At 43.5% G+C, this 23,371-nt stretch overlaps 1 protein-coding gene across 1 annotated transcript in view; it reads right to left on the bottom strand.

The window, feature by feature from the left end:
- The window catches only part of LOC121522379 (activin receptor type-2A-like), a 29,452-nt gene extending 6,863 nt beyond the window's left edge, over positions 1 to 22,589 (bottom strand). The window contains exons 1-6 of the mRNA XM_041806660.1: positions 20,433 to 22,589; positions 12,121 to 12,355; positions 11,274 to 11,389; positions 9,696 to 9,850; positions 5,531 to 5,674; positions 1,105 to 1,248 (exon numbers count right to left, since the gene is read on the bottom strand). Coding sequence (XP_041662594.1) covers positions 1,105 to 1,248; positions 5,531 to 5,674; positions 9,696 to 9,850; positions 11,274 to 11,389; positions 12,121 to 12,355; positions 20,433 to 20,487 — 849 coding nt within the window. The 5' untranslated portion in view covers positions 20,488 to 22,589. The remainder of the gene's footprint in view (positions 1 to 1,104; positions 1,249 to 5,530; positions 5,675 to 9,695; positions 9,851 to 11,273; positions 11,390 to 12,120; positions 12,356 to 20,432) is intronic.
- Between the last annotated feature and the right edge of the window lie 782 nt (positions 22,590 to 23,371).

Below are 23,371 nucleotides of genomic sequence, written 5' to 3'. Positions count from 1 at the left end.
CCACTACTAGGAGAGTCCTGGACTAGTCCACCATCAGACACCACTACTAGGAGAGTCCTGGACTAGTCCACCATCAGACACCACTACTAGGACAGTCCTGGACTAGTCCACCATCAGACACCACTACTAGGAGAGTCCTGGACTAGTCCACCATCAGACACCACTACTAGGAGAGTCCTGGACTAGTCCACCATCAGACACCACTACTAGGACAGTCCTGGACTAGTCCACCATCAGACACCACTACTAGGAGAGTCCTGGACTAGTCCACCATCAGACACCACTACTAGGAGAGTCCTGGACTAGTCCACCATCAGACACCACTACTAGGACAGTCCTGGACTAGTCCACCATCAGACACCACTACTAGGACAGTCCTGGACTAGTCCACCATCAGACACCACTACTAGGACAGTCCTGGACTAGTCCACCATCAGACACCACTACTAGGACAGTCCTGGACTAGTCCACCATCAGACACCACTACTAGGACAGTCCTGGACAAGTCCACCATCAGACACCACTACTAGGAGAGCCCTGGACTAGTCCACCATCAGACACCACTACTAGGACAGTCCTGGACTAGTCCACCATCAGACACCACTACTAGGACAGTCCTGGACAAGTCCACCATCAGACACCACTACTAGGAGAGCCCTGGACTAGTCCACCATCAGACACCACTACTAGGAGAGCCCTGGACTAGTCCACCATCAGACACCACTACTAGGAGAGTCCTGGACTAGTCCAACATCAGACACCACTACTAGGAGAGCCCTGGACTAGTCCACCATTATGACTATCCCTGAACACAGACCAACTGGGTTAGACCAACAGCTGTGGTCTCGACTCATCACAGTGCTTCATTGATGTTTTAAACTGTTTAAAATGATTAATCTGTGGTTTTCCAGGAGTTTTGCCACACACAGATTTCTCTGTTAAAGTTGTCCTGAATGAGACAGCAGCAGGAGAAAGAATAAATGTGCTAACAAACCTTATTTCAATGCAATTTATCTTGGGCAAATAAATTTAGAAAAAATATTAAATGCACTTTAAACATGGATTTAATGTTGATGACTCTTCTAGTTCAGCAGGGAGCAGCACCTTCTCATGGTAGGCGGTGATGAGCCACAGCTCCATGTCTAGGTGACTTCCTCTTTTCTCTGCTCCCAAGAACTGCAGTAAGTTCTCATGTCTCATCCCACTCAGAATAAACATGTCGTACTCGTTCTGCCACGACTGCTTGTTCTGAACAAAGAGAAAATAGAGACAAACGTCAGAGACATGACAGTATCAGACCAGAAAAGATATATACCAAAATTTAAAGCTCATATAGACTGGTATTTACAGCTGATGTAAACTGATATTTACAGCTGATGTAGACTGATATTTACAGCTGATGTAGACTGGTATTTACAGCTGATGTAGACTGATATTTACAGCTGATGTAGACTGGTATTTACAGCTGATGTAAACTGATATTTACAGCTGATGTAAACTGGTATTTACAGCTGATGTAAACTGGTAATTACAGCTGATATAGACTGATATTTACAGCTGATGTAGACTGGTATTTACAGCTGATGTAAACTGGTATTTACAGCTGATGTAAACTGATATTTACAGCTGATGTAAACCGATATTTACAGCTGATATAGACTGATATTTACAGCTGATGTAGACTGATATTTACAGCTGATGTAGACTGATATTTACAGCTGATATAGACTGGTATTTACAGCTGATGTAAACTGATATTTACAGCTGATGTAAACTGATATTTACAGCTGATATAGACTGATATTTACAGCTGATATAGACTGGTATTTACAGCTGATGTAGACTGATATTTACAGCTGATGTAGACTGATATTTACAGCTGATATAGACTGGTATTTACAGCTGATGTAAACTGATATTTACAGCTGATGTAAACTGATATTTACAGCTGATATAGACTGATATTTACAGCTGATATAGACTGGTATTTACAGCTGATGTAAACTGATATTTACAGCTGATGTAGACTGGTATTTACAGCTGATGTAGACTGTTATTTACAGCTGATGTAAACTGATATTTACAGCTGATGTAGACTGGTATTTACAGCTGATATAGACTGATATTTACAGCTGATATAGACTGGTATTTACAGCTGATGTAGACTGGTATTTACAGCTGATGTAGACTGTTATTTACAGCTGATGTAAACTGATATTTACAGCTGATGTAGACTGGTATTTACAGCTGATGTAGACTGTTATTTACAGCTGATGTAAACTGATATTTACAGCTGATGTAAACTGATATTTACAGCTGATGTAAACTGATATTTACAGCTGATGTAAACTGATATTTACAGCTGATTAAGACTGATACTTACAGCTGATATAGACTGATATTTACAGCTGATTAAGACTGATACTTACAGCTGATGTAGACTGATACTTACAGCTGATGTAGACTGATACTTACAGCTGATGTAGACTGATACTTACAGCTGATGTAGACTGATACTTACAGCTGATGTAGACTGATAATAACAGCTGATATAGACTGATATTTACAGCTGATATAGACTGATATTTACAGCTGACACAGATTGATATTTACAGCTGATATAGACTGATATTTACAGCTGATGTAGACTGATACTTACAGCTGATGTAGACTGATACTTACAGCTGATGTAGACTGATACTTACAGCTGATTAAGACTGATACTTACAGCTGATGTAGACTGATACTTACAGCTGATGTAGACTGATACTTACAGCTGATGTAGACTGATACTTACAGCTGATGTAGACTGATACTTACAGCTGATGTAGACTGATACTTACAGCTGATTAAGACTGATACAGCTGATTAAGACTGATACTTACAGCTGATTAAGACTGATACTTACAGCTGATGTAGACTGACACTTACAGCTGATGTAGACTGATATTTACAGCTGATGTAGACTGATATTTACAGCTGATATAGACTGGTATTTACAGCTGATGTAAACTGATATTTACAGCTGATGTAAACTGATATTTACAGCTGATATAGACTGATATTTACAGCTGATATAGACTGGTATTTACAGCTGATGTAAACTGATATTTACAGCTGATGTAGACTGGTATTTACAGCTGATGTAGACTGTTATTTACAGCTGATGTAAACTGATATTTACAGCTGATGTAGACTGGTATTTACAGCTGATATAGACTGATATTTACAGCTGATATAGACTGGTATTTACAGCTGATGTAGACTGGTATTTACAGCTGATGTAGACTGTTATTTACAGCTGATGTAAACTGATATTTACAGCTGATGTAGACTGGTATTTACAGCTGATGTAGACTGTTATTTACAGCTGATGTAAACTGATATTTACAGCTGATGTAAACTGATATTTACAGCTGATGTAAACTGATATTTACAGCTGATGTAGACTGGTATTTACAGCTGATTAAGACTGATACTTACAGCTGATATAGACTGATATTTACAGCTGATTAAGACTGATACTTACAGCTGATGTAGACTGATACTTACAGCTGATGTAGACTGATACTTACAGCTGATGTAGACTGATACTTACAGCTGATGTAGACTGATACTTACAGCTGATGTAGACTGATACTTACAGCTGATTAAGACTGATACTTACAGCTGATGTAGACTGATATTTACAGCTGATGTAAACTGATATTTACAGCTGATGTAGACTGGTATTTACAGCTGATATAAACTGATATTTACAGCTGATGTAAACTGGTATTTACAGCTGATGTAAACTGGTAATTACAGCTGATATAGACTGATATTTACAGCTGATGTAGACTGGTATTTACAGCTGATGTAGACTGATATTTACAGCTGATGTAGACTGGTATTTACAGCTGATGTAGACTGATATTTACAGCTGATGTAGACTGATATTTACAGCTGATGTAGACTGATATTTACAGCTGATGTAGACTGGTATTTACAGCTGATGTAAACTGATATTTACAGCTGATGTAGACTGGTATTTACAGCTGATATAAACTGATATTTACAGCTGATGTAAACTGGTATTTACAGCTGATGTAAACTGGTAATTACAGCTGATATAGACTGATATTTACAGCTGATGTAAACTGATATTTACAGCTGATGTAGACTGGTATTTACAGCTGATGTAGACTGATATTTACAGCTGATGTAGACTGGTATTTACAGCTGATGTAGACTGATATTTACAGCTGATGTAGACTGGTATTTACAGCTGATGTAAACTGATATTTACAGCTGATGTAGACTGGTATTTACAGCTGATATAAACTGATATTTACAGCTGATGTAAACTGGTATTTACAGCTGATGTAAACTGATATTTACAGCTGATGTAAACCGATATTTACAGCTGATATAGACTGATATTTACAGCTGATGTAGACTGATATTTACAGCTGATGTAGACTGATATTTACAGCTGATATAGACTGGTATTTACAGCTGATGTAAACTGATATTTACAGCTGATGTAAACTGATATTTACAGCTGATATAGACTGATATTTACAGCTGATATAGACTGGTATTTACAGCTGATGTAAACTGATATTTACAGCTGATGTAGACTGGTATTTACAGCTGATATAGACTGATATTTACAGCTGATATAGACTGGTATTTACAGCTGATGTAGACTGGTATTTACAGCTGATGTAGACTGTTATTTACAGCTGATGTAAACTGATATTTACAGCTGATGTAGACTGGTATTTACAGCTGATGTAGACTGTTATTTACAGCTGATGTAAACTGATATTTACAGCTGATGTAAACTGATATTTACAGCTGATGTAGACTGGTATTTACAGCTGATTAAGACTGATACTTACAGCTGATATAGACTGATATTTACAGCTGATTAAGACTGATACTTACAGCTGATGTAGACTGATACTTACAGCTGATGTAGACTGATACTTACAGCTGATGTAGACTGATATTTACAGCTGATTAAGACTGATACTTACAGCTGATATAGACTGATATTTACAGCTGATTAAGACTGATACTTACAGCTGATGTAGACTGATACTTACAGCTGATGTAGACTGATACTTACAGCTGATGTAGACTGATACTTACAGCTGATGTAGACTGATACTTACAGCTGATGTAGACTGATACTTACAGCTGATTAAGACTGATACTTACAGCTGATGTAGACTGATACTTACAGCTGATGTAGACTGATACTTACAGCTGATGTAGACTGATACTTACAGCTGATTAAGACTGATACTTACAGCTGATGTAGACTGATACTTACAGCTGATTAAGACTGATACTTACAGCTGATGTAGACTGATACTTACAGCTGATTAAGACTGATACTTACAGCTGATTAAGACTGATACTTACAGCTGATTAAGACTGATACTTACAGCTGATGTAGACTGACACTTACAGCTGATGTAGACTGACACTGATCTTTAACCTTACAGACTACGGTGCATTCATGGTTGCTCAGACTAACCTGGATAGGGAAGATCTTCACAGCAACATATTCAGTGAGCAGCTGAGCCTTCCACACGCAGCCAAACCGCCCCCTGGCTTTGATCTCCAGTAACTGTAGAGGCTTCTGTCCCAGGATGGGGGAGGGGGGCAGGGGCCCAGGGTCCTACAGAGGAAAGAGCACAGTTGGAGGATGAAGGTTTGGTAAATGTGGTCGAAAAAAAGATGATTAACTTTAAAAAAAAAAAAAAAAAATGGATACATATCTTTGAGCGGATTCATTTTAAAGAAGGGCTTAAAGAGCCTCAGGTAGTCAGATCTAACACCTGGGCAGATACATTAAATCTACCTCACTGAGCACACAACATGCTGTCATCATGCCGACAGTCATATCATTAACATGTCTGATCAATCGATCTGATCATCAATCGATCTGATCATCTGATCATCTTTCAACCAGCTCATGTACTGATCCATAAACATCCACATGCCCAGCATGCATGTAAACAAACACAATAAACAGTATAGAGAATTAAAAAATGGTGGAGAAACGGCATTGACACGGAGGGCAATAAAGATAAAACCTCAAATATGGAGACAAATTAAAATAAACCATAATTAAACAAGATTGAATAAAACACTATAAAATAAAATACAATAACATAATATAAAACAAACTCTAAAATAAAATAGAACAAATTAAATAAAATACAAGAAATAGTGAGTCAGTATAAATGTTCAATAAAAAAATCAAATAACATAACAGAAGATAAAACAAAGCATAATAAAAAGATAAAATAACAGAATTAACTTTAAGAATAAAAAGAAAGAGGATAAAATTATGTGAAATAAGATCAAATACAACAGCACAAAATAAATAAATAAATAAGATAATTAGACAACTAGAATACAATAGAAGAGGTGAATGTGAAATAAGTTAAAATTAAATACAATGAATAGAACAGAATAAAATAAAATATTAAAATCAATTAAATAACACATAAAAAGGATAACATAAAACAGGATAAAATGGTCTAAATAAAAGAAGAAGTGATGAGGGCTCAGACAGACGTTCTTACCTCCACCATGATATGAAAGGCGTGCTGAGAGAGAGAGTCACAGTTAGAAACTACGGGGCAAACTACAACCTCAGTTCCAAAAAAGCTGGGCAGTTGTGTAAAATGCAAATTAAAAAGACGTCAGCGATTGTCAAATCTCATGAACCCACATTTCATTCGCAATAATAAACAACACATCAGATGTTGAGACTGAGACATTTTACCATTTCATGGAAGTAATAGCTCATTCTGGATCTGATGGAAGCAACACATCTCTAAAAAGTAGGGACAGGGTAACAAAAGGCCCGATTCTGTAGTGAAATCACTGCATGGGCTCAGGAACATTCCAGAAATCATCGTCTGTCAACACAGTTGGCCGTGCCATCCACCAATGACAGTTAAAGCTGATCATGGAGAGAAGAAGCCATATGTGAGGAAAGATGGAAAACTGTTCTGTGGACTGAGGAAAGATGGAAAACTGTTCTGTGGTCAGAGGAAACATGGAAAACTGTTCTGTGGTCAGAGGAAACATGGAAAACTGTTCTGTGGACTGAGGAAACATGGAAAACTGTTCTGTGGACTGAGGAAACATGGAAAACTGTTCTGTGGTCAGAGGAAACATGGAAAACTGTTCTGTGGACTGAGGAAACATGGAAAACTGTTCTGTGGACTGAGGAAACATGGAAAACTGTTCTGTGGACTGAGGAAAGATGGAAAACTGTTCTGTGGTCAGAGGAAAGATGGAAAACTGTTCTGTGGACTGAGGAAAGATGGAAAACTGTTCTGTGGTCAGAGGAAAGATGGAAAACTGTTCTGTGGTCAGAGGAAAGATGGAAAACTGTTCTGTGGTCAGAGGAAAGATGGAAAACTGTTCTGTGGTCAGAGGAAAGATGGAAAACTGTTCTGTGGTCAGAGGAAAGATGGAAAACTGTTCTGTGGACTGAGGAAACATGGAAAACTGTTCTGTGGTCAGAGGAAAGATGGAAAACTGTTCTGTGGACTGAGGAAAGATGGAAAACTGTTCTGTGGTCAGAGGAAAGATGGAAAACTGTTCTGTGGTCAGAGGAAACATGGAAAACTGTTCTGTGGTCAGAGGAAACCACAGACGCCGTGTCCTGTGGACTAAAGAGGATCTGGAGCATCCAGCTTGTTCTCCTGGCTCAGGTCTAAAGCCTGCATCTCTGATGGTATGGGGTTGCATTAGTGCCTATGGCAGCTCTAACATCTGGAGAGGAACTATCAATGCTGGAAAGTAGAGAGAGCTTTTAGAGACACATGTGCTCCCATCCAGACAACGTCTCTGTCAGGGAAGGCTGCCACTATTTCAGCAATCAAATCAAATCAAGAATGAGTGATTATTGTTTATGAGATGGTAAAATGTCTCAGTTTCAACATCTGATATGGTTTTTATGTTCTACTGTGGCAGTGTTTCCCCTAACATTATATCAGGGAGTGCCCCGCCCCCTTAAATGTCGAGTTAATTTTACTGGATTGGATTGGAGGGGGAGGGAGGGATGGATGGATGGATGGATGGATGGATGGATGGATGGATGATGGAGGGATGGATGGATGGATGGATGGATTATGGATGGATGGATAGAGGGATGGATGGTTGGATGGATGAATGGATGTATGATGGAGGGATGGATGATAGAGGGATGGATGGATGGAGGGATGGATGGATGGATGGAGCGATGGATGGATGGAGGGATAGTTAGATGATTGGATGGATGGATGCATGGCTGGATGAATGGATGGACAGATGGAGGGATGGTTGGATGGATGATGGAGGAATGGATGGTTAGACGAGTGGATGGATGAATGCATGGCTAGATGAGTAGATGGATGGATGGATGACGGCCTGTTTACGGCCTGTTGCCATGGTGATATATCCAAGTAAAAACAGCCAGTTTCAGTAAAGTCTGACTTAAAACTGTGTTTACACAACAACAGGTTCAGCTGAGAACCGTAACCTTTGGGTTTTGTCTCTGTTGGTTTAGGGAAAGTTGGCATCCTGGCATTTAAAAACAGGTTTGTGACTACAGTACTTTCTCCTGTCAACATGAGTGCCTCTGAGAACAGACAAGTTCTGCACATGCTCAGTACGGTTCTGGTCAGTTTAATGGTCTGGTCAGTCTGATTATTCATGTACGTGGTTGTTTGTACAGTTGTTTATGTGCGTGGTTGTCTGTGTGCGTGGTTGTCTGTGTGCGTGGTTGTCTGTGTGCGTGGTTGTCTGTGTGCGTGGTTGTCTGTGTGCGTGGTTGTCTGTGTGCGTGGTTGTCTGTGTGCGTGGTTGTCTGTGTGCGTGGTTGTCTGTGTGCGTGGTTGTCTGTGTGCGTGGTTGTCTGTGTGCGTGGTTGTCTGTGTGCGTGGTTGTCTGTGTGCGTGGTTGTCTGTGTGCGTGGTTGTTTGTGTCAGTGGTTTGTGTACAGTTGTTTGTGTCCATGGTTGTTTGTATGGTTGTTTGTGTGCATGGTGGTTTATACGGTTGTCTGTGTGCATGGTTGTCTGCATGGTTGTTTGTGTGCATGGTGGTTTGTGTACAGTTGTTTGTGTGCGGGGTTGTTTGTGTCGGTGGTTTGTGTACAGTTGTTTGTGTGCGGGGTTGTTTGTGTGCATGGTTGTTTGTGTCGGTGGTTTGTGTACAGTTGTTTGTGTGCATGGTTGTTTGTGTTGGTGGTTTGTGTACAGTTGTTTGTGTGCGGGGTTGTTTGTGTGCATGGTTGTTTGTGTCGGTGGTTTGTGTACAGTTGTTTGTGTGCATGGTTGTTTGTGTTGGTGGTTTGTGTACAGTTGTTTGTGTGCGGGGTTGTTTGTGTGCATGGTTGTTTGTGTCGGTGGTTTGTGTACAGTTGTTTGCGTGCGGGGTTGTTTGTGTCGGTGGTTTGTGTACAGTTGTTTGTGTGCGGGGTTGTTTGTGTGCATGGTTGTTTGTGTCGGTGGTTTGTGTACAGTTGTTTGTGTGCATGGTTGTTTGTGTTGGTGGTTTGTGTACAGTTGTTTGTGTGCGGGGTTGTTTGTGTGCATGGTTGTTTGTGTCGGTGGTTTGTGTACAGTTGTTTGTGTGCATGGTTGTTTGTGTCGGTGGTTTGTGTACAGTTGTTTGTATGCGTGGTTTTGTCTCACCTGCGTGGGCACCAGCACAGGCGGGTAGGCCAGTTTGTGGTGTCGGTACATCCAGAAGGAGAAGAGGACGATGGCGGTGAGGGCCATGATGGGGAGCAGAGAATACATCAGAGCGGTCAGCACCGGCGGCTTGGGCGTCACTGGCTTGTTTGTAGCTATAGCAACGTTAAAGAAAACAAGGCATGTGTTCATAGAATGGTAATGGGCAGAATACCAATAATCTGATGATTAATAATCTACATGTGGTGAGAATAACACCTTTATATGGACAGGAAGTTTAACCTGGACGGCTGTTTGATTCATTTCATCAATGTTTGAGTCAGACTTCAGGAGGAATACTTCTTTCTTTACATATGTCCTTTCTGATTCTTTGATTTTAAACATTGTATTACTATGATTGTCTGTCTGTTACCTTTTCACTCTAAGCTGCTCCAAACCAGTTAACTCCACAGGGTTAATAAAGCTGGTCTCCCATCAGTAAACCAAATGTTCATAAATGAGACACCTTCCTAACCTGAGGAACAAACATCAGTGTGGTTCAGGAGCTACTTCCTGTTTTATTTATTTGTCTTAGTTCACCTGAGATTAAAAATGTCTTTAAACCCAGAGACCTGTCAGCTGAACAATATCACAAACATGTAAAACAACCTGACACAGGGAAATGAATGAGTTTTCAGATGGAATATTTTAGAGGAAACCACCACAGGGTTGTCACCCTGGTCTTCATGTGTCATGGATCAGGAAACTTCACATTTGTCTTTATAAATGATAACAGATGAGATTATTTAAATAGTTGAATCTGACTTCATTCAGGCCAAATACTGGAGTTATTCTTTGATATTTTCATGAGGTGACAGCCTAAAAGAAGAGTTCCTGATGATCCTCTAGTGGTGTTTATCTGGTCTCTCTGTGCTATTAGAAAATACAGGAAGCATCCATGTTTTATTAGAAGGTTAAAACCAACTTAGAAATGAATACTAGAATGGCTGTCTGAGGCAGCAGACCCACACCGAAGCAGCGCCACTGAGGAACTCGCGCTCCCATTGATTACTTTGGTGTTAAAAATTTCGAGGTCCGAGAAAAAACGAACGGGTGCGCGGATCATCACCAAAATCAAATCGATCCTTCCCTGTCACTATCCCCATATTCCCTGAAAGTTTGGTGAAGATCTGACTTTCCGTTCTCGAGTTATCTTGTACACATACAAACAAACAAACAAAGATACGGAACCCTTTACATAACCCCCTGCTGATTTCATCGGTGTGGGTAATAATAAAGGGTTAATATGGTATGTTTCTGCAACAGCAGTGGTGTTATGTTTACCTTAGTTAATTCAGCGCTGGCCTAGTTATCATCGCTCCATATTATTTTAATCTAACAGATGTAGACAGCAGGTGGTGGCTGGTTTTTAAGCAGAAGAGTCAAACGACATCTAACTGCCCTCTTGAAAGTGAGAGTGTACAGAGCTGAAGGGGTGAACAGACAAAGTTCATCCTAGGCTCTGAACCTCCTTAGCTGGAGCTTCACTGACGGACTCAAAGACAGACTGGGATGGAGAACACTTGAACATGATCTTACTCTGGATCTGAGGCAGGCTGCTGTCAGGAATGTAGAAGAACCTGTCATTACACAAACTTCCCTCACAACAGCAGAAGAAGACTTCAGGAGAATCTTTCCTCTCCACGCACTCAGAGCTGGAAGCAGGACGACCATGAAGAGGAGGGAGAGGTCCAAGAGGAAAGGGAGGTAGACCACGAGGAAGAGAGGAGGAAGAGATGAAAGAACAAAAGTAGACAAAGGAAAAGAGGTCAATTAACTGTTGAAAAAGTTACCTGTCCAAAAAATTACCTGTTACAAAAGTTACACGTCCTGAAAGTTACCTGTCCTTTCAATCACCTGTCCTAACAGTTACCTGTCCTCTCAAGTCACCTGTCCTAACAGTTACCTGTCCTCTCAGTCACCTGTCCTAACAGTTACCTGTCCTCTCAGTTACCTGTCCTCTCAGTGACCTGTCCTCTCAGTGACCTGTCCTAACAGTTACCTGTCCTCTCAGTTACCTGTCCTCTCAGTGACCTGTCCTAACAGTTACTTGTCCTCTCAGTTACCTGTCCTCTCAGTCACCTGTCCTAACAGTTACTTGTCCTCTCAGTTGCCTGTCCTCTCAGTCACCTGTCCTAACAGTTACCTGTCCTCTCAGTCACCTGTCCTAACAGTTACTTGTCCTCTCAGTCACCTGTCCTAACAGTTACTTGTCCTCTCAGTTACCTGTCCTCTCAGTCACCTGTCCTAACAGTTACCTGTCCTCTCAGTCACCTGTCCTAACAGTTACTTGTCCTCTCAGTTACCTGTCCTCTCAGTCACCTGTCCTAACAGTTACCTGTCCTCTCAGTCACCTGTCCTAACAGTTACTTGTCCTCTCAGTTACCTGTCGTAGCAGTTGACATCATCCAGCCAGCAGCCCTGTTTCACCACCTGAATCACACCTGAAACGTTCTTCCAGGTAGCAAAGCAGTGAAGTCTTTTCTCTTTCTCTCCAGAGCAGGTGACCACCTTACTGGCATTCCCCCGACCCTCCACTGCTGATGAAGACGAGGAGGAGGAGGAGGGGCTGTAGTTGAAGTGGATACACTTCTGAGTGTCGGAGCGGCCCAGGATAGCACCTGAGGAGACACCAGGACAGGTGATGAGACAGAATCAGCGGCTGGCTGTTTACACTGGAACCGCCACTGCAGTCTGACTGACCGTTTGGGATTTTCAGATGCCAATAAATTTGTTCAAGTTAAAATTCCAAGCTTGTCTTGCCATGAGTTTTCCTTAAAACGTGTTCTTTATGTTCTCTGAAGCTTATAAGGTTGTCTAATGAAGCACTCATGATTTCTGAGCATTCATTCCTCCAACCGCTGCTGCCGTCACACAGACAACTGTGGAATGAGACATAATTATACATTTGATTTTCCCGCTGCTATCGTGTTTTTGTTTTTTTGTTTTTTTTTTTGGCTTTGATATAATGTTCCATCCAATTACATCATTCTTCCCTATAAATATGTGTAAATATTCTTTGTTTATGCTCAGGAAGGAAAAGACAAAGGACAACAACTAGGCATACACAGAGATACAGACAAACAAACAGACAATCAGATAGACACACACGAGACATATTTCCAAACAAGCATAAAGAGAGGACATCCTGAAAGATTTTCTTTGGAAGAGGCTTTGGTGGTGAAGAGATCGGAGGATGAGAGTTCGGACTCCTGAACCCAAAAATCTAAACATTTAGAGCCAGCTGCCCGGTCTGCAGCGTTATTTATTTATTTAACCTTTATTTAACCAGATAAAACCCGTTGAGCTCAAGATCTCTTTTACAAGGGTGACCTGGCCAAGAGGTCAGGAGCACATGTCATAATAAATAATACATATTCAAGAGACAAATTATAAACAATATGTTGGAACATACAATAAAGATAATTAGAGGTAGATCACAATTGAAAATGCAGCAGTAGAAATCACAATAACAATTTAAAAACACAAGCACTGTTCCGAAGTCTCGCATTGTCTATCAATTAAGATAGAGCGAAAGTGTTCCAGTGAAATAAGTTATGACATTTTCAAGTCGGACTGGAGAGTATTCCATGCTGATGGGGCAGCGAAACCGAACGCTCTTTTTCCCTGTTCAGTCCTGACACCAGGAACAAGCAGCTGAATGATATCTTTAGAGCGCAGGGCATAGCGGCTTTTAGTTCTTTGCAGAAGAGAACACAAATAAGACGGAACCAAGCCAAGAAGAGCCTTGTAGATCAGAGTCAGCGATGCGTGTACCTGTGAGCACTCAGCGAAGGCCAGCCAGGTTTGGCATAAAGTTCACAGTGATGCGTGAGTTGACTACATCCCATGACAAACCTCAGCGCACAGCGATAAACAGTGTCCAAAGACTGCAGACACTTAGCTGAGGCAGACATATACAAAAAAAATCACCATAATCAAGCAAAGGTAAAAGAGTCGCAGATACAAGATAATTACGAGCCTTGAGGGAAAAGCAGGATTTATTTCTATAAAAGAAACCAATCTTGACCCTGAGTTTGGTGACCAAACTTGCACTATGCGTCTTGAACGAGAGCTCAAGATCAATAAGAAAACCAAAGTATTGGTAGTTGGAGACTAGTTCAATGGGTACACCTCGTGAGGTTAAGACTGAAGGGATGTTCTCCGGTAACTCACTAGAACTAGAAAATACCATGACTTTGGTTTTGTCGGGATTCAAAACCAGTTTAAGTTTTTGCAGTCGAGACTGAACAACATTAAAAGCAGACTGTAAAAAGTCAAAAGTCTCCACAAGCGAAGAAGACCAACAATAAATAATTGTGTCATCAGCATAAAAGTGATAAGAGGCATTTGACAAATTGTCACACGTTGTTAATATAAATAGAAAATAAAATAGGTCCTAAGACCGAACCTTGAGGCACACCTTTGGAGACCTCCAGAAAAGACGAGGTGGAACCAGCCACCCGAACACACTGGGTTCTCTCAGACAAATAATTGGCAAACCATGATGCTGCCATTTTTGATAAGCCAATCTGGTGAGATGTATTTATTAATAAATTGTGATCAACTGTGTCAAATGCCTTTGACAGGTCAATGAAAAGTGTAACACAGTATTTTTTACAGTCCCAGGCAAGAATAAAATCGTTCTGAACCTTAAGGGTAGCTGTAATTGTGCTGTGTTGCTTTCTGAAACCAGATTGCAAAGGTGATAAAATGTTATGTGTATCAAAAAAGTCCTTGAGTTGATCACTGACAAGTCCTTCAAACACTTTAGCCAAAATACACAGTTTAGAAATCGGTTTATAGTTATTTACTCCTGAGGGTTACCCCTTTTAACAGAGGAAGAACAAAAGCAGACTTCCAGACCTTAGGAATTTCACCAGTTTATTAACTGGGTTAAATTAAAGGAGTCACAAACAGATTTCAAGGTGTTTGATGATGAAGTTAACCAATCAGTGTTTAGGTCCCCAACCAAGACAAGTTAACTCATATTAAACCTCGCAATAAAAACTGACAGTGAGGAAAGGGCCTCACTACATGCTGAGGGTGGTCTGTAGCAACCCACAGCTGTTATAGACTGAACCTGAGAAAAGTCAAGTTTTAGGGCAAGAAGATAAAAGTGCTTGCTGATAGACACTGATGACAGAATTGTAGCTTGATACTTATTCTTTACATAGATGGCTACGCCACCGCCTTTCCTGGGACGGTCACAGCGAAAGACATGATAACCTGTAATAAATCTCCTTATCGGAGACGGCTTTGGTCAGCCAGGTTTCAGAAAGGACAAGAATATCAGTGTCAGTTGACTGAATCCAAATTTTTACAAAATCTAGCTAGGGAAGCAGACTCCAAACATTTAAATGTACAATACCAAGGCCACATCTGGTTCTGAATTCATCAGGGGTAGCAATGTTGTTCAGAGTGGGGCCTGGATTTGGCTGAACATTGCCTGACAGAAGAAGTAGAAGTAAGATAAAACACTTTCTCTTTATATTAAGTAGTGATACAGAATCATCCTTATTTGACTTGGCAAGGTCAACAAATGATGCGTCTGTGGGCATAAAATAATTTTTTAAAACAGAATTACACATTAAACAAAGCAATTTAAGATCATTTAAAACTGGCCCACAAGAGGACTCCAACAAGAATACAGACAGCTCAGCAGGAGCAAAGGACCAGCTGATAGTCATTGCGCTAGGTAGGTGCAGAAGTGGGCGGGGCCCTGTAGCAGGTAAACCACGATGGATTACAGTTCCATGGGACCAACGCACGAGTATTAAGAACAGTGTTACTGTCTCAAGGCAGGTTAGTCATGCAGATAAAAGTGCATGTAGTGATAGGAATGTACAGCAGAAAGGTGAGATGCAGAGTCACCTGTGGAGGTACGCTGAATGGAGTGGTTGGTGGCAGGACCGCTGCCGTCTCCCAAGACGTAGGCTAGCTGCGGCTAACAGCTAGCAGCTAGCTCACCGGCTAGCCACCAGCAGCTAACTCGCCCGTCAACGGCTAACGCGCCAGCTAACAGCCAGGAGCCCGGCAGATCAGCACACAGCAGACCGGTGTAGCCACAGGACCCAGCAGCTAACAGGCTAGTCGACTGCTGACAGTCTGACATCCAGCGAAGAGCAGAGAGCGGACAGTACAGCCTAAGGATCCAACGGGAGGTCCAACACCCCGACGACCGAAAAACCAACGTCCGGCACGATGACACTGCCAGGAGCCCCAGGCAATAGCACCACACCGCACCAGCGACACCCACGCGCAGAGGACTGGAGGCTGAACAGCTGGCACACTGGATAGAATCCGGCGGGGTCTCCAGCCGCTTCGGACCCGGTCAGCAGACCAGCAGACCTGCAGGCTTGGAGCGGGACACCCAGGGGGAAGCCGCACGGATGCTACCGAGAAGCTGACCCACGCTCGTCTGGCATAGAGCAGAGGTGGCTGCGGTGGAGCCCAGCACTACAGAACCCTACGTCCAGCAGGGCACCACAGATTGCCGGGGAGGTAAGACGCCAGTAGAGGCGATGCTCTGCAGGTGATTAGTTTCTGCTCAGATTAGGCTCGCAATGGGTTGCAAGCGCCTGAATCCAACCAATACATGTTAAGGCAGGAGTTAGAAGTACCACACTCAGTAAAAGATCATTAAAAACATGATCATAAAATAATGAGCCGGAGAGTAAACAGGCGCCAAGACGTGTGCGCGGCCATCTTGGAAGAGGACTAAACATCTGCTGATTGGTCCGATTGGCGTTATCAACCCAAGGTAGGAATGCTGAATAATTTATTTCATTTTATATAAATGATTACAGTTGATGGCGCCACAAGTTATTGGCTATATCTAGCGTAGCACAGCAGTTTGCCGAACTGTGAACATGTTCTAAAACTAAACCTACTTTGTCTTGATGCCTAGCATAGGCTGCAAACAGTAAAAATATTTATAATCATCCTCACTCACAAGAAATCAAAACAATAAGTTATCCCAACAGAACAACGGGAAGTTGCACCGGACTCTGACAGCGCTCGGGCTTCATCTTCAGGTAGGACAATAGTCTATGACAGGCAGTTTACACATGTTTATTCTACATAATATATGATAACAAACTTAAAGCAAACAAGCACAACTCCGCCGGACGCACCGTCCACAAATCAAGGTGGGCTAGATTTACGGCTAAACTCCGACAAAGTTCACCAAAACTCAGATTTTTCGTTGCCAAACTTTTTTTGATAATGAAAATAATCAAAAAAGCTGAAAGTGATCTAACAATTATAGACCTATGATTTGTTATCAATAAATGATGGCATCCTTTTCCTCTTTCTTGTATGAAACTTTGAAAATTGTGCAGCCTCTTATCAGGTATCTGCACTATTGCTATGCAGTGCTGAGGCAGTGTGAGCAGGCGAAAGGTGGGAGGTCATCCAGCCTGGCGCACAACTGGGGAGAGCACAGTCCCAAAATGTGCTCACTGAGTCTGCAGGACCTACGGCTCACGCTGTGAGTGCATTCTTGTGTTTGGTGGGCAGGAGGATACTGCAACATATACGGGACTGCACTGTTGCAGAAGCCCGTCGTGTTGAGGAGAGGTGGGACATCTCCGTGGCTGAACTGAAGGGGGAGCGTACAGCAAAAACCTAGAGATGGAGAGCCTGTGGTCCAAGGAACGGGCTTGCCATTCTTCCGGACCACAATGCCAAGGAGCCGCTTCAGAGAGATTGTGCACTATCTGCACTTCAACAAAAAGAGTGACAGGCATGCATGTCTGTGCATTGACAAATCTGCCCTATTTTCTCATGTATGGAGTGGCTTTATAGATAATTGTTCTGCCTGCTTTAAACCTAGAGCCTACATCACAGTGAACAGGCAGCTGTCCCCCACCGAAGCACGGTGCCGCTTTACTTAAAACATGGCCAACAAACCCGACAAAATCGGCAGGAAGAGCCGAGGAAGAACGTGGCTCTCCTCATCACCGTGCCACCCTCACGGTGTACCAGGACAAGCCCAGGAGGAATGTGTAGGTGTGTGTGTGTGTGTGTGTGTGTGTGTGTGTGTGTGTGTGGGGGGGGTTTGCTATATCCTGATAGACGATATATATCGCGATATTTTGAAATGGGCTCTCAGCAGCTGTATTCAATTCAGCCCCAAATGGCACGAGTTTGGTGATAAAAACAGACTGTTCTATTGGATTTTTAATAAAACTGTTTGCAGAAGGTAAAAATCAATGTAAAGTCAAATTTAACAGTTTCATTTTGAAAACGACTTCATTCAATCTTTTACTAATAAATCAAAAATACATAAATGATGAAATACTTGGTATTTTAGTGTATGAAAAGTCCTGAAATGTTTTCTGTGTTTACTATTGCTGACTATAAAATGATTATTTTCCTCATTAAGGGTGAAGCAAACCTACACAAAACTCACCAATTATGCATGAAGACCAAAACCCTGCAGTCTAGTCCACCATTCAGACCAAAACCCTGCAGTCTAGTCCTCCATTCAGACCAAAACCCTGCAGTCTAGTCCTCCATTCAGACCACAACCCTGCAGTCTAGTCCACTGTTCAGGCTCACAGCTGGGATTATATTAGTCCGTTATCTGTGCTGAGGAACGCTGGACCAGTTTCTGACAAGTTCATGAGATGAGAGCATCTTTAGACTTTATTTAAGAAACTGTCCTGTGTGATCACGGGGGAAAAAGCTTGTCTTTATTAGATTTTTAAATCCTGGCTTTCCAACAACACTGGGCTCATGTCTTTAGTGGCGTGTTGTGTTACTGCCGCCGTTATCTCAGAGTCATCTTGTGGTGTATTTTAACGAATACCGCGTGAGTTCGACCTCTTCCTGTTCAAAGTTGAACGACTGCTCAAAGCTGCAGATCCAGCGCTGTTTCTTGCTGTCTCAAAAGTCAGCTAGCTCCCCGCTAACTAGCCATGCTACTGTGTTTACCTTCCTCTCCCTTGCTTCTCGCCACTTACGCGTATGTGCAGAGGAGTTTTCTGGATGGGCGCAGGTGCAGGAGAGAGAATGAGCTCTCTGCTGTGAGAGATGCATTCAGGGACAATGGGAGAAGCGAAACTCTGGCGACAAATGCACGCTGACGGCTCAAAACTTCCACATAATTTATACTCGAAAATTCGCGATGTAGTCATTTTAACAACACGCTACATTCACAGAGCTAGGGCCAACAGGTAGCGCCAGAATCTGCTTGTGGCGGGCCTAATTTATTTGTGGCAGTCCACCACAAAGAAATGAATGTATGGGAAACACTGCAAACAATCCCCAGGAGAGCCCTAATTTTGAAGCTGGCCAAAGAACTGCAGGAAGAACACCTCAGAGGTAAGGTAGCCTCCACAGCCTGCAGCAGCCACGGGCACCAGCAAACACGAGGCAGCGCCAGATAATCAGCGTCTGCAAAAAAATAAGACCCTGGTCCCTGGCAAGGGTTTCCACTGACCTGTGTGGGAGATGTGCTGTCAGGGTGGACGACAAACTGAGTCAGTCTGATCCAGACCTTAACCCGTGTTACAGACGAACTGAGTCAGTCTGATCCAGACCTTAACCCGTGTTACAGACGAACTGAGTCAGTCTGATCCAGACCTTAACCCGTGTTACAGACGAACTGATCCAGACCTTAACCCGTGTTACAGACGAACTGAGTCAGTCTGATCCAGACCTTAACCCGTGTTACAGACAAACTGAGTCAGTCTGATCCAGACCTTAACCCGTGTTACAGACAAACTGATCCAGACCTTAACCCGTGTTACAGACAAACTGATCCAGACCTTAACCCGTGTTACAGACGAACTGAGTCAGTCTGATCCAGACCTTAACCCGTGTTACAGACAAACTGATCCAGACCTTAACCCGTGTTACAGACAAACTGATCCAGACCTTAACCCGTGTTAGAGACAAACTGATCCAGACCTTAACCCGTGTTACAGACAAACTGATCCAGACCTTAACCCGTGTTACAGACAAACTGATCCAGACCTTAACCCGTGTTACAGACAAACTGATCCAGACCTTAACCCGTGTTACAGACGAACTGAGTCAGTCTGATCCAGACCTTAACCCGTGTTCAACGAACTGAGTCAGTCTGATCCAGACCTTAACCCGTGTTACAGACAAACTGAGTCAGTCTGATCCAGACCTTAACCCGTGTTCAACGAACTGAGTCAGTCTGATCCAGACCTTAACCCGTGTTACAGACAAACTGAGTCAGTCTGATCCAGACCTTAACCCGTGTTACAGACAAACTGAGTCAGTCTGATCCAGACCTTAACCCGTGTTACAGACGAACTGAGTCAGTCTGATCCAGACCTTAACCCGTGTTACAGACAAACTGAGTCAGTCTGATCCAGACCTTAACCCGTGTTACAGACGAACTGATCCAGACCTTAACCGGTGTTACAGACAAACTGATCCAGACCTTAACCCGTGTTACAGACAAACTGATCCAGACCTTAACCCGTGTTACAGACGAACTGAGTCAGTCTGATCCAGACCTTAACCCGTGTTACAGACGAACTGATCCAGACCTTAACCCGTGTTACAGACAAACTGAGTCAGTCTGATCCAGACCTTAACCCGTGTCTGTTTTTGCTTTTATCAGATTTCAGCTACATCTCACCTTTGTTCACCTGTGTGTGTGTGGTGGAGGTTGTTTACATGGACAGTGTGTGTGTGTGTGTGAGGTTGACTCACCAGAGCAGAAGGACATGAGGAACACGCTGAAGGCTGCCCTGATTGCTGACCCCATGGTGGCGCTCACAGTCACTATAGTAGATCCTTCAACCTGGAACAGTCTGATATAGAGTTCCTGCTAATGACCTGGTCTGAATTCACAGTTTAACCCAGGACAGCAGGCCCTGTTTAACCCAGGACAGCAGGCTCTGTCTAACCTGGGACAGCAGGCTCTGTCTAACCCGGGACAGCAGGCTCTGTTTAATCCGGGACAGCAGGCTCTGTCTAACCCGGGACAGCAGGCTCTGTCTAACCCGGGACAGCAGGCTCTGTTTAATCCGGGACAGCAGGCTCTGTCTAACCCGGGACAGCAGGCTCTGTCTAACCCGGGACAGCAGGCTCTGTTTAATCCGGGACAGCAGGCTCTGTCTAACCCGGGACAGCAGGCTCTGTTTAATCCGGGACAGCAGGCTCTGTTTAACCCCGGACTGCAGGCTCTGTTTAACCTGGGACAGCAGGCTCTCTAACCCAGCACAGCGGGCTCTCTAACCCAGGACAGCAGGCTCTGTCTAACTCGGGACAGCAGGCTCTGCTTAATCCGGGACAGCAGGCTCTGTCTAACCCGGGACAGCAGGCTCTGTCTAACCTGGGACAGCAGGCTCTCTAACCCAGGACAGCGGGCTCTCTAACCCAGGACAGCAGGCTCTGTCTAACCCGGGACAGCAGGCTCTGCTTAATCCGGGACAGCAGGCTCTGTCTAACCCGGGACAGCAGGCTCTGTCTAACCCGGGACAGCAGGCTCTGTTTAATCCGGGACAGCAGACTCTGACTAACCCGGGACAGCAGGCTCTGTTTAATCCGGGACAGCAGGCTCTGTTTAACCCGGGACTGCAGGCTCTGTATAACCTGGGACAGCAGGCTCTATTTAACCCGGGACAGCAGACTTTCTAACCCGGGACAGCAGGCTCTCTAACCCAGGACAGCAGGCTCTCTAACCCAGAACAGCAGGCTCTCTAGCCCAGGACAGCAGGCTCTCTAACCCAGAACAGCAGGCTCTGTATAACCCGGGACAGCAGGCTCTCTAACCCAGAACAGCAGGCTCTCTTTGGCTCTGGACAGCAGGCTCTCTAACCCAGCACAGCGGGCTCTCTAACCCAGGACAGCAGGCTCTCTAACCCGGGACAGCAGACTCTGTTTAACCCGGGACAGCAGGCTCTGTTTAACCTGGGACAGCAGGCTCTATTTAACCCGGGACAGCAGACTTTCTAACCCGGGACAGCAGGCTCTCTAACCCAGGACAGCAGGCTCTGTATAACCCGGGACAGCAGGCTCTCTAACCCAGGACAGCAGGCTCTCTAACCCAGAACAGCAGGCTCTGTATAACCCGGGACAGCAGGCTCTCTAACCCGGGACAGAAGACTCTGTTTAACCCGGGACAGCAGACTCTGTTTCGCTCTGGACAGCAGGCTCTCTAACCCGGGACAGCAGACTCTGTTTAACCTGGGACAGCACGCTCTGTATAACCCGGGACAGCAGACTCTGTTTAACCCGGGACAGCAGACTCTGTTTAACCCGGGACAGGAGGCTCTGTATAACCCGGGACAGTAGGCTCTCTAACCCGGGACAGCAGACTCTCTAACCCGGGACAGGGTGGTCCCCTCCAGCCCTCAGACAGCACATTTCCCCATGTCTCGGATTATGTTGGAGCGGGATTAAACCGAGCTAATGTCAAACATTCTCTCAGCGACCTGAGGCTCCACTCCGTGCTAACTCAGGTTATAAACCGGGTAATTCCTCCATGATGCAGTGTTTTAAAACCACAGACCCGCTGTTTATCCCGGGCCAGAGTCCCGCTGGATGTCCCCGGGTCAGTCTGGAGTTTCAGTCCGCCGCTGACCACCGGTAGTCCGGCCCCGTTAGCCGTTAGCTTAGCGTTATCCTCGGTTTGGTGTTTGCGGGTTTTCGGAGTGAAACCGAGGTGGAAAACCACAAACCGCGGACTCAGCCGGTCTCAGTCCGTCCGTCCGGGGCTGATCCGTCGGTCTAACTGTCTGTGAAAAAGATCACGGTTACATCCGAGCTGTGAGGCTCCCCGCCGGGCTTCCTCCCAGTCCTCTTTCCCTGTAGGAGCCAGCGGAGCCAAGATGGCGGACACTCAGAAAAGGTTTGTTTGTAGTTTTTTTTCACCTTCTTCCATGGACATCTGTCACCGCGCAAGGATAATCTGATTGACGTCAACCTACACCAATGGTAGACTGAGACGGGAACGAACGCTCAATCTTTGACCAATCACGGTCTGCGTTCTGACGTAGGACGCTGGAATGTGAGGAAAGCCCGCCTCCTGTCAGAGAGAGTAGAGACCGGATAAGAAAGGAGCGAAGGAAACGGTAACTGTTGATACTGTAATCACACAAGAATCAGGTCAAAAATTAGATTCAGTTATTTAAATTATTAACAAATTAGATAAGAGTCAGGTAAAATATGACATTTATTAAGTTATTATTATTAAGATCACTCAAGGATCAGGTTACATATGAAATTTAATATTTTAAATAATTGGTAAGTAGCACAAGCAATGGTCAAATATGAGATTAAATTATTATTATTAATATTATTAGTAATGTTATTATTGTAATTATTTTATTGTTGTTATTTTTATTTTTGTTGTTATTATTATTATTGTTGTTGTTATTATTATTATTGTTGTTGTTATTATTATATATTTAGGGCCCGAGCACCGAGTGGTGCGAGGACCTAATTGTATCTGCTGGGATTATTCAACATATCATTTGCCGTCATTGCATGGCATTTTCAGGCCCTTAACATTTATGAATTCGCAGGAAACTTTGCACGTACATCCGGTCTTGCGAAAATTTCGATATTTTTTGGGTCTCCAACATGAAAATTCAGAATTGCAAAAATAGCGCCCCCTAACAGTTTTCAAAGTTAAAGCCCCCTCC

The sequence above is a fragment of the Cheilinus undulatus genome, linkage group 15 (genome assembly GCF_018320785.1).
Source record: "Cheilinus undulatus linkage group 15, ASM1832078v1, whole genome shotgun sequence".
Lineage (NCBI taxonomy): Eukaryota > Metazoa > Chordata > Actinopteri > Labriformes > Labridae > Cheilinus > Cheilinus undulatus.
This window is presented reverse-complemented; position numbering and strand designations above follow the sequence as displayed.